The following is a 12,884-nucleotide window of genomic DNA, read 5'->3' on the forward strand; positions in this document are numbered from 1 at the left end:
CACTCTTCCCCTCACTGAATTCAGCCACAGTGGCTTCTTGCCGTCTCTGAGCAGGCCAAGATTATGCTTGCCACAGGGCCTCTGCATTTGCACCCTGGATCTTTGTTCTACCAGATCCTTAGATCTCATACTTTCTAATTATTCAGTCTCTCATCAATATTCCCTTCTCAGAGAACCTTCCCTCATCTCATTCTTCCTCCTAAAGCCAGGTCATCTGCATCACTTTATCCTTCTGTAAAATCTATCTTCATACTACTCATCAGAAATGACTATTTCAAATAGCTGTCTGCCCTTTTTCCCCACGACTGTCAGTGAACAAGAATCAGGCTTCTCCTGTTAATCACTGTACTCCCAGAATGTAGAATAGTATTTGACACATCATAGGCACGTAATAAATACTTGTTGAATAAATGGAATAGAAATAAAGTGAAACAGTGCAGTGAAAATTAAAGTGGGCCATATTTAAATAAAAATCAACATCATACTGCTATACTAACAAAGTAAGCTGTAGGTGGGACTAGAGACTGAAATCAAGCATTAGGTGCAGAGAGGTACCATCTCTCTCTGTACCCTTGTTGAGTCCTTCACTAGCATATATATGTTCACTTAGAGTTCACCCAGACTGGAGATACAGGTGAATGCATGAAATAATACTACTGATGTTTTCAGATTTATGGCCGCCCCATAAACTGCATCAAGTCACAGGAAACGTGGAGAGAGCCCAGGAGTACAAAATTGGAGTGGTTACAGATTTGGGAAATATGTAAAATCAGCAAATTCTCAAGAGACTGGTTTGCTTATTTGATAGGTGACAGGGACTGAGAGAGCTGAGAACTGTCCTTTATTTTCACTGAATTCAGAGAAGGAGGTATTCTGTTACAGACTGAATGTTTTTGTCCCTCCTGAAAATTCCTACGGTCATGTGCTAACTCCCAGTGTGACTGGGTTTGGAGACGGGCCTCTAAGAAGGTACTGAAGGTTAGTGAGGTCGTAAGGGGCAGGGCTAGTGTTCTTGTATGAAGAGACCCCAGAGAGTCACTCTCCCCTCTCTGTGCACACACCAAGGAGAGGCTATGTGGGGACCTGGTGAGAAGGCGGCCGTCTGCAAGCCAGGAAGAGTGCTCTCACCAGCAACCAAACCCTGCTTGCTCTTGGACTTCCAGCCTCCAGAACTGTGAGAAAAGAAACTTCTGTTGTTTAAGCCATCCAGTCTGTGGTATTTTGTTAGACATGTAAATCAGATTATGAATTTGGAAGAAATCTGAACTATAAGAATTGAGAAACAACAAAGCAGGCTACCAAAAGTCTACAGATGATATAGTAAGATGTGTAGGTTTCTTTCTAAAAGTCCCAGTTTTAGCACTTGCTCTAACACCTAGTCAGTGGACACCCCTTTGGCTACGTGTGTTAGAGAGCTCATACCTGCTCTTTTTCAAGCATATCAGCTTTTCTCAATATCTTCATTGCATAGATATGGCCTGTATCTTTCTTCTGGACCAGCCGCACCTAGAATGTAAAAATTCATATCACAAATGTCAAACAATCACTACTATTTGTTTCGGAGTGAAAGGTAGGCTCCTTTAAAGAAAGCAGTGTTGTAGTTTGCTGTTGCTGGTGTTTTAGAAATTCTATTAAAATTAAGCTATTTTAATACACATTTTAATATATTACACTACTTTAATACATATTGAGCTATTTTAATACATATTCTGAACTATCTTAAGATGCACATGTTCAACAGCAGTGACTTAAAAAAGAAGCACACCTCTCCGAATGCTCCTCTTCCTATAACTTTCAGAGACTCAAAGTCATCCAAGCCAAGTCTGGTCCGCTTGAGCCGTAAGAACTCTGTTTCCTTGCGAGCATGTTGTGATCGGCGTAACTTTTTCTATTAAAAAAGGACAGTTTAAAAGGATGATTTTAAAATCAGATTATTTCAAAGGAAGCCTATAGTATTAAAAGATGAGATACATTATAATGAGGGTACATGTATCTAAATATTATATACTGGTGCTATAACTTATTTACCAAAGTTGAATATTTATTAAGCGTGGAAAAAATAAAATAATCTGAAAAAAACAATTTTAAATTTTTAACAATTGATAAATCTTTATTCTTGAGGCAGACTCCATTAAATATTTCTTCTTAACTAGTTCACATATTCTTTCATTTTTATGCTAAAGTAATTCAAAAACAAAAATTAAACTTTAGGAAATGCTAATAGTATTCTGATATTGATTTTTTACTGTCAAGAAATCTACTTTGCTTCAATTCCCTAATTTCCAAGGTTGTTCTGTCACAACTACTGAGACTTCTGACACCGAAATAACACAACAGCAGTATTTCCATACAGATTTATTTATGGTAGAATTTATTCTTGGGCAGATTTTTAATAAAGTGCTTGAGACTTGTCACACAACTTCTTGAAAATATGAAATTGCAACAAAAAAATAATTACACAAAGTATCCTTTAAAATATCCAAGTCAAGAATTTCATAATTCATTCTCCAAAGATTACAAAAAATACTATTAATAAGAAACATTATGAAATACCTGAAGGTTACACTTGGAATGGGCATTTATTTAACTGTTCTAAACCTCATTTTTCCCCTCACCAAACAAAATTCTCTTTTTTTGACATAGAATTATGTCAAATTACCTCTCCTAGTAGAGGTCACATAGAATGGGTAACGAACAAAATCAGGGAAAAAAATTAAACCCCGGTTCATCTTCAACTGAACCCTATCAAGCTTTCAGTGGTTCAGGTCTGAGGAGAAAATAAGTCAAAATGACTGAAACTGTTCAGAAACATTACTCCTAAATGCAGTACAAGATATAACCACTGAGTAGTCCCTTCCTACCCCTGTGTACATCTGTTTCCAAAAGGGTAAGGTGAACTATTAATTAGAATTATGCAAGCATGGGCTTCCCTGGTGGCGCAGTGGTTAAGAATCCGCCTTACAATGCAGGGAAGACGGGTTCGAGCCCTGGTCCAGGAAGATCCCACATGCCGCGGAGCAGCTAAGCCCGTGCGCCACAACTACTGAGCCTAAGCTCTAGAGCCCGCTGAGGCACAACTACTGAGCCCACGTGCCACAACTACTGAAGCCCGCGCGCCTAGAGCCCATGCTCCGCAACAAGAGAAGCCACTGCAATGAGAAGCCTGCGCACCGCAACAAAGAGTAGCTCTCGCTCGCCGCAACTAGAGAAAGCCCGCGCACAGCAACGAAGACCCAACGCAGCCAAAAATAAATTAATTTATTTATTTTAAAAAAAAAAGAAAGAAATATGCAAGTATGTATCATTAATGCAACAGAATTCTGATACTTCTAACAAAGTTAATCTAAGAGGATAAAATTAGGAAATATGTCTTCAATCTAAATATCTTTAAACAGCTAAGTAAAGTCACATCAATGGTGAAAACAGTGAAGACCTCCTTTGTTTAAAAATGCCTTTTGAATAATAATGTTGAAAAATGAATTATTAGTAAAACAAAAGGAGAGCTCAAAAGTAGCTTTTCAACTATATATCTAATAAAAAAGGCCACATGGTGGCACTATACCACCATCTTTCAAAACAGCACAAGCCCTTTTTAAAATTACATAAATGAACAAATATAAGAATTTTGAAAGGCATTCTGGATTTATGACTTTATGGATTATAAAACAGTGTGCAGTTGGATGTAGTTCAGAAACTGGTCTAATCTGAATGGAAAAGATGACCTCATCACACAGTTTCATAAATTATGCTCAAAATCGACAGACAAGAGAAACAGCCAAAGAAAATAATGTTTATTAGTATTTGATAGGTTGTGTAGTGCAGTAAGTAAATGATGTTTATGTAGTTTTGGGGACAGCTATTAAATGGCAAAAAGGAAGATCACAGTGTATGGAATATATAATACTACAAAAAAGGGAAATCACCTACAACATTGTTATAGTACTTTAAAAAAAAAAAATCTATCCATGATATTAGAGTCAGTGTTGTAGTCCAGAGACAGCTGAAACAAGTTCACATTAAACTACAAAAAAAAAAAAAAATCGATGAAAAATCATTGACACATCTGCTCACAACCTGTGTAGATTAAGTCACCTTGAAAAACAAATAACATTTTTGAGGTAATCACATTCTTTCCTCTCCAAAGACAACAACAAAAATCTGTGGACAAACTTAACAGCTCATGGCTCTCTTGCAGCTTAAGACTTGCCCAGTTTGGTTTTCCATTAGAGTAAATAATATTCCATGTTCGATGGGATTTTAAGTGAGATGAAACTAGAAGTACGCCATTTTCTTTTTTTTCTCCATTCCTTTTCAAATTGGCGTTCTTCAAACTCTCAATCTGTAGGGTGCTCGGTTTTTGTAGAGGACAGTGTACACAGAAGTTTTAAGATAAGAAAGGGGTCAGCTAAGAACTTCACCTCAGTATAAATGCTTTTTAAGGCCACATTATATATGGTTGAGTTTTCACAAATTATTTCACAAATAACTTTCTATTACAGAATGGATTAAGGATGAATTTATTTTTATAAAACAATTTTACTTTGAAAAGACCCACCCCACATAAAGATAGTTCCAAAATACTGTACATTAGATTGAGAGACCATGTCTATTTTATAGAATGTGACAGCCTGGGACCTAGTATGGGGCCTAACAAGAAGCATTTGTGGAATTCAAATACCTTTACCAAAAATTTTAGATGTTTTATAAATGGTTATAATGGGCCAATGAGCATTTTTAGGGGTAAAATCACCTCACATTTTCTACAAGTTATTTAAGGAGAAACAAAGAAAACAGCTCTAGATGTACTTAGTACTTCCTGGTGTGAACCAGAGATTACAAGCCAGAAGCTACAAGCTGTACTCAACTCACAGATGCATTTGATTTGGGACCCCAAGTTGTTTTTTTTTGTTTTTTTTGTTTTGTTTTTTTTTTTGTGGTACGCGGGCCTCTCACTGTTGTGGCCTCTCCCGTTGCGGAGCACAGGCTCCGGACGCGCAGGCTCAGCGGCCATGGCTCACGGGCCCAGCCGCTGCGCGGCATGCGGGATCCTCCCGGCCCGGGGCACGAACCCGCGTCCCCTGCATCGGCAGGCGGACTCCCAACCACTGTGCCACCAGGGAAGCCCACCCCAAGTTGTCTTTAAATCACTCTAATGACTTGCCAATATTTAAAAAAGCGAGTGTTTTCACAAAACTCCAGATTTCCAGCTTCTCTTGAAAAATAGGAACTTGGCCTCACTGGGCCAACGGTGCAGCCCCCTTGGGTGGGCAGCAAGCAGCTCTGGGACCGGTCAGTCCCTATCAAGGCGCCAGTCACCGGGCGACAGGTATAATCGGGCTGGTGCTCTTGTTCTCTTTCAGTAAAGTGAAAAGTGGTATGTCTTTATCAAAAGATAAACTGTGAGGAGGGAATCTTTTACAACAAGGCAAAAAAAGAATCTATTTCTTCGTGGAAATGAAAAAAAAATGAGAGTTGAATATGCAAAGTATGTTAGATCAAAAGAATATAACCTAAGACGTCACTATGAAACAAGCGTGGCCAGCTTTTCTCATTCATGTTTACCTGCTTGGCCCTTGGACATCTGCTTTCATACAGTTGTTCATTATTAAAGTTCAATAGTCTTCATATATTCATTATTTTGTACATACCTCTTAACGATCATGTAAATTCTACCTATTTCTTTAAGATTCAAATCAATTGTTACTTCTTCCATGAAACGTTTTCTGATCCCCTGAATTAGGGGAAAAAAATCTCCATATTTTCAAAGTTTGCCACATTCTATCGTGTGTACATATTTTTACACACACACGTAATCTTTCCTTCCAATCTGTAAACTCTTCAGGGAGAGATCCATTGTCCATTTGTTCATTTATTCACCAAATATTTATTCTCGCCCTCTGACAGCCCTGGAGATGTAAGGAGTTTCTACTCTGGGAAGATGGTATTTTAAGGCTGCCACAGGGACAGGAACAGAGCTCTGTCCCAGTGGACATGATGCCTAAAGTGAGATGGAAAGAGTCTTGAAGAATAATGAGACTCAGGCAGGAGGAAGGAAGAGTTCCAAGCAGCAAAATAAAGCACGAGAAAAGGTCCACAGGCAAGAGCGTGGAAATGAAAGTAATTTGACATTGTTGGTCAGCCTGGCAGCAGGGTGACAAAAGATGAGGCTAGAGACAGGGAAGCAGAGGCCAAATCATAAAGGGCCTTGTACACCCATGTTAAAGAGTTAGCCTTATCCCAAGAGTACTTGGGAGCCAGTGAAGGGTATTAAGCAAAAGAGTGACATGGTCAAATCTGGTTTTTGACAGATAACCCTGGTTGAAGTGTGTAGAAAAACTGGGAGTGGGAATGTGGCTGAGAATGGAGGAAGAGAGACCAGTTGGGGGCAGTGATTCTTCAGGTGAAATACACGGTAGTTTAAACCACTGGGTTCATGGCACCAGACTAGTGAACTGGGTGGTTTTAAGAAATATTTAGGAAAAATGTAAGGAAATTTGGCAACTGATCAATTATTCTTGAAGCCCTCTTTTCTTATTCCTCACACTAGATACTATTCACTGAATATATATATGTTCTTGGAATTAAAAAAAAAAAAGCTGCCCCCTTTCAAAGATTTCCATCACAGCAACAAAGGAAGAAGCTCACGTTCAAATAGGAAACCCACATTATCTAAGTTATAAAATCATCTGATACCATTATAAGAAAAAGTCACTGGGGTTGCTTTCATACAGTAGTTTTTCCCCCTTTTATTGAGATATAATTGATATGTAACATTGTGTAAGTTTAAGGTATACAATGTGATGATTTTGTTTTTTTCTTTTTTGGCCATGCCGCTAGGCTTGGGCTTGCGGGATCTTAGTTCCCCTGACCAGGGATCGAACCCGGACCCCCTGCAGTGGAAGTGCGGTGTCCTAACCACTGGACCACCAGGGAAGTCCCTACAATGTGATGATCTGATACAGGTATATACTGTACCTTGTGAAATGATGACCACAATAAAGTTAGTTAACACATCCATTACCTCACATAACTATTTTTTTTGTAGTTTAAGATTTAGCAACTTTCAATTATATAAGAGAGTACTGTTAACTAGAGTCATAGTAATTATAGCTTACATACCTCTTCATCTGCTAATCCTTCTTCTTCCATAGCCACTTCTAATTTCTTCTGCCTTTTCAAAAAAAATTATTTAAATTTTAATATGTACCTAAGTATTCCCACTTAAGAAATGTACATTTATTTTTTCAAGTTTACACTCAGTTTGCCATGCTAAAAAAATCTTTCAAGTTGAATCAAAATAATCACTAAGAATAGTGACTAATATTTATAAACATATATGCACATATAAATATTTCTTTCTCAAAATATAAATACAGTCCAGAATTAGCTGCCTCATACTAGCCAAATGAATAATTTACTTCTAAAGCTGCCTAAATGAATCGTTAGCAAAGGTGACTCATGTTCTGATACAGAAAACTCTGTTATCTAGTGTTCAAATCTCCAAAATCATTAACATTTATCAGAGTTTATACTAGATGTATAAAAAGGTAACTACAGTGACTAAAAGTAAAAAGTTTTAAGGTGGACATCCCTGTGCTCGAACCTTGGTTTTAACGCTTATTAGCTAAAGGAGCTTGTCTAAGTGCTTCACTTAAACACTAAACTTGATTTTCCTAATTAATCACAGAAAGATGTTCAGTGCAATTAAGTGTATTTTATTCTAATTCTTGGAAAATTGGAAAGTCATATACGTACATTAAAAAATAACCCATTAACTACCAGAACATCTGCTTTTCTAGGTATAGCCAAGTTCAGTTCTTCAATATTTTAAAATGCACCCTTAAAGTTACTTAAGCTACAGGTGAGGGGGTGATGGATGAAATAACTAGTAACCAGACAGATAGCTGTGGCACACATTTTGCAACTCATTTGCAAGTGACTATTAGTATTTTATTTCCATGGTATTGCTCTTTTTCCTAAAGATAAACCTGGGAGAGCTCGTCCTAATTAGTTTTGGAGCGTCTCAGATAAAGACTAACTTTCAAGGATTTATCCAAATGGGTATGAGGGCTGAGGATTGAAACCATCATACAAATCTTTTGGCATTTGTTGTTTATGACAATATGTCCAAAGATAAGCTCTTTCCTAAACCACTGTTAAGATCCTTTTTATTTCTTATGGAAAATTCATAACAAAAATACCTAAAGCCTGTTCATAAATCAGCACCTAAAAGTATATCCTCCACTGACTTTCTCAATTCTAGTAATAAGCACCTACCCTGATGCTAATCACACTGATTTTTATCTTTTTTTACACATTATTCACCCAAGCCCAACCCTTCCAATGGACTAAGTTCCTAATGCTGGATTCTGTGCCTGCCATCAGGCACCTCCGGGCGCCACAGAGCTGCTTGTTGAATGATTTGAGTTTTCTTCTCTGCAGGAAGAATCCAAAGAGTAAGAGGACCATTAACCCAGGAGGACAATCAATATACGAACAACTTTATCCCTACTGTCCCCTTTCCTCAGTCCTTGCTAAAGCTAATATTTCAGTAAATTATCCCTCCTTCTAGGGAGACATGCAATAACTTCTATCCATTTCCATACCTAAATGAGAAGACCCAAGGACTTCTCTTGTACCTTTCTAAAAAATAGCTTTCCTGCTAAAATGACCTTATGCTTTGTTCTGATTGGTACTTTATTTGACTTATGCATTTATCCAGTTAATTAAGCCTTAAAAATTCATCACATGTTTCTTAAAGTATTAGCTTCTAGAAAATAGCTGACTATTTAATTTGACTTCCATGGCACCACCATGCTTTTTTTTTTAATAACAGTAGATACTTTTATTCCTATTTTCCTTTGTTTGGGAACAGAGAGCAAAACTGAATTATTTTAAGGTTTCAGCAATAAAAGACAATGAACCTTTAAAATTCTGATGAATAACTTGAGTGACTGTCGAAAAAATACAGGTCTTTCCTTCCTTGGTTCTCTTTTACTTTATTCAGTCTCCCTTGATGATCTGCTCACTTCCAGAGACTTCCATTGCATTTACAATTAGTATAATTTCTTACATGTTTGGATTTATTTCTAACTTATGGTGTGGTTTCTACTTGTGCCTGCCTTTTGGTATTTCAGTTTTTCTTTTTCCCTTGGCTTCTTCTGAACTTATTTTTCCCCCATCCATTTTTTTTCCTTCTATTAGTTGGAAAGTTACAAACTCTATTTTTATTCTTTTAGTGGCTACCCTAGAAATTACATGTACACTTAATTTATCAAAGCCTTAAATTAACCAATCTTTACCCCTTTCTGTGTTGTATCCCTATCCTTAGAGACACACTGATCTCTAAGAACAATTTAATTCCACTTACTTCCCTCCTGACTGACAGTCTACTGCAGGAAAATATATATTTTTTAATACATGTGACATTATCATTATTGTTGATTTTTCTTACACATTAGCCACATATTTACATTTAGATCTTCTGAATGCGATCACTTTCCTTCTGCCTAAGTTGAATCTTTTGGAATTTCTGCTGATGGCAATCTCTTAGTTCTCTTTCCTCTCTTCCTTTAGGAAATTTGATCAAAGATACGTTTGCTCTCCTCACTATTCTGCACGTTTCTTAGCTCTCTTTTATATTTCCTTACTCTAAGTTGACTTCCGAATAGTTACTTAAGTTTCATTTTCTAGTTCTAATTCTCTCCCCAGCCACGTCTAATCTGTAGTTGGACCTGCCCAAAATTATGTGCAAAACCAGATTCTTCCCCTCGAGTTCTGTTTCACTAAGTTGTACCACTCTCTGGTTGCCCAGGTGTGAAATTTCAGAGCCAGCGTGGACTACTTTCTCTCACATTCCATATTTGGGTAGTTGCCGTGTTTTTTCTGTCTTTCTCACTCAGTTCTTCCCTGTTGTTGTCATAATCCTAAAGCAAGCCTCCCTTCCACTGGCCTGGACTACAGTGCTAGCCTTTCCTGTTTCTGATCCCTCCTCCCACAGTCCACTCTGTACATCACAACTAAAGTAATCTTCCAGAGAAACACCTGTGATCATTTAAATCTGTTCAAAAGTTTTCCAGGCTCTTTACTACCAGGAAAATAGCTCCATTACAAAGCATCCAAGGCTCTCAGGAAACGGTATAAAAATCCAGCTTGAGTTAAACTGGACAGTGCCTGACCTGGCAGTAAAGGTGCTTTCTTCTGTCTCTGATATCCTTCCTCCTGCTCCTTAACCTCTTTCTTCTCCCTTTTATGTATATATAAATAGTACTCTTCCTTAGGAGCTCTGTTTAAATGCCACCACCATTTATGAAGCCTTCCCAGTTGCCTTAGGCAAAACCAATCTCCCCCTTCTTTGCCCTTCTCAAAGGGCATACTTTTCACCCTTTCATGTAATATTCATGTGCATTATCTCCCTTACTATAAGTTTCCTGAAGGCAAAATAACGTCATTCATTCTTTTTATAATTCTCCCATTTCCACTGATATACACACAACACTACAAAAGTTTCTGGATTAAAGGCAGTCATTAAGTAGCCCTCTAAAAGAGAGTATATAAAAAAAGAAAGTATAAAGATATACCGTAATTTCATGGTTAGAAACGTTTTGTTTAAAACATCAATTGACATGTGATATAAGTATATGGGTGCCCAGGACAGGACACTATTCTGTGAAAATAAAACAAGGAACCAGGTATACTGTCAGCATACAGGGACCCACAATATTTATATTATTCATGGACAACATGCTTACACCCCACTTGCGGTATAACAGCTTATTTAACTACACGGAAAATTTTGACCAGCCTTTACTATACCTGGTTTCTCTCTCTTCATGCTGTAAAATGAGGTTGCTGTAAAAATTCTCCAGCGTGAGCTTGGCCACAGTCACTCTTTCCCGGGTATGGTTGCTCATAGGAAAGGTGGTTGTGGTCCCTGCCGTCATTGCCATAGTAACAGAAACTAGAACAACACAGAGACACAAATTACTCAATAGAAAGAAAACTTTCTATCCCTTTTAACAAACTCTAGAAATGGTTTCATTTCTACTAGTCAACAACATTTTACCCTAACAGTTAAGACGTTCAAATGAAACTCAAATCCCTGTAGGAACCAGGCAGGAAACAAAAATGTATGAATCAAGCCAGGTGACAACATGGAAGTTTTATGGCTTTTCCTGAACAATGTTTGTCTACTTAAAGCCAACTTTTAAAAACCACTGAGCCAGCCAAACAAAGTGCTGGTTTAAAGAAGATAATGTGGGGACTTCCTTGGCGGTCTAGTGGTTAAGACTCCGCATTTCCACTGTAGGGGGCACGGGTTCGATCCCTGGTCAGGAACTAAGATCCCACATGCCACATGGTGTGGCCAAAAAAAGAAAAAAAAAAAGATAATGTGGACAATTAGACAAGATAAGGAATGTAAGACTGAACTCTGGTGGCTGCTATAGGTGGGCACTGACCCTAAGAGACTTGCCTACCATAGTCCACATCTAGACCCCCAAAAAAAGCCCACAAAAAACAAACAAACAAAAAACCTAGAATGGTTCCATACATTAAAGATGTTTTTGCTTATCTGGACGGGAATCATAACAGACTATCTTAGAGGAGATCCAGATTGCCAGGGTGACCATCCAACATTGCATTCTTAGCCGAAAAGTATTCTTCCAAATCTGCCACCTATTTCCCAACACCTACCTCTCCTTAACTACATAAAGACACAGAGCCCTGGATATCGACCTCAACTGGGATAGTGGAATGAACCAAAGACCTTTCTTGTTCTTCATGTGAAACAAGTCAAATACAGGTTGAAAGTAAACAGTTTAACTATGGCAAACTCCCAGTTCCACTGTTGTCTTAGTGGGTTTATACCTCCATTTACTGCTTCAGCCTCATTATGTCGATTACTTTAACATCATAAACTTGTTCCTCTGCTGACTACTATAAATCTTTTCTTTTTTTTTGCGGTACGCGGGCCTCTCACTGCTGTGGCCTCTCCCGTTGCGGAGCACAGGCTCCAGACGCGCAGGCTCAGCGGCCATGGCTCACGGGCCCAGCCGCTCCGCGGCATGTGGGATCTTCCCGGATCAGGGCACAAACCCGTGTCCCCTGCATCGGCAGGCGGACTCCCAACCACTGTGCCACCAGGGAAGCCCCTATAAATCTTTTTATAACAAGAAGCTGATGACATTACTTGTTTAAATTGTTCATGGCACGTACAGCAAGTCAAATTAGCTTAGCAAGATAAACAAAGACAACCCACAACGCGGAGTGCTGGTATCTAACAGAAACTTGATGAGAGTTTATTCATTAATTTTCCCCTTTTCTTGCCTGAGGATTTAAGGCAGTGGCACTCCTAGGCATGACTGCATTTCTTCCTCACAGAAGCCTGGTAAAGAAAGGAAGTGAAGCTTGGCCAAGTCACACAGCTGGTGAGCTGCAGAGTCCAACCCCACCCAAGTGCTATCTCCAACTTGCCTTTCTGGCCTTATCTGCTGCCCTTCCTCACCACTCACTCTCCCAACATACTTGGCCCTTTCATGCCTCCAAGCCCTGACAGGACCTATTCCTGAACCAGTTACGTCCTACACTCTATTTGCAGGCATCCTGCTGGTCCTTTACAGCCCAGTTTGTCTGAAGCCTAACTGCGGTGACTTCTCTAAGGTTCCCTGCCAGAAGAGACATCGATGGACCAGAAGGGGCCAAACGGCATTCTTTCGAGCGTGCTCTCTACCATTTGTAACAAATACTCCCAGGACCGGTGCTGAGCACTTCACCTGCCTGTCCCCCTAAACTAGGAATACCTCTGGGAAAGAACTTTTTCTGAATCATTTTTGAGCGTTCACCTTGATAGCACCGTATTGGACACACAGTGGGCATTAATGAGT

The 12,884-nt window shown here is 38.8% G+C and overlaps 1 protein-coding gene across 1 annotated transcript in view; it reads right to left on the reverse strand.

Moving 5' to 3' along the window:
- Positions 1–12,884, reverse strand: part of STK38L (serine/threonine kinase 38 like) — an 82,502-nt gene that overhangs the window by 16,173 nt on the left and 53,445 nt on the right. Inside the window, exons 2-5 of the mRNA XM_019936160.3 lie at positions 10,816–10,960; positions 7,120–7,171; positions 1,766–1,888; positions 1,423–1,506 (exon numbers count right to left, since the gene is read on the reverse strand). Coding sequence (XP_019791719.1) covers positions 1,423–1,506; positions 1,766–1,888; positions 7,120–7,171; positions 10,816–10,949 — 393 coding nt within the window. The 5' untranslated portion in view covers positions 10,950–10,960. The remainder of the gene's footprint in view (positions 1–1,422; positions 1,507–1,765; positions 1,889–7,119; positions 7,172–10,815; positions 10,961–12,884) is intronic.

This window comes from Tursiops truncatus, chromosome 11, assembly GCF_011762595.2.
Source record: "Tursiops truncatus isolate mTurTru1 chromosome 11, mTurTru1.mat.Y, whole genome shotgun sequence".
Lineage (NCBI taxonomy): Eukaryota > Metazoa > Chordata > Mammalia > Artiodactyla > Delphinidae > Tursiops > Tursiops truncatus.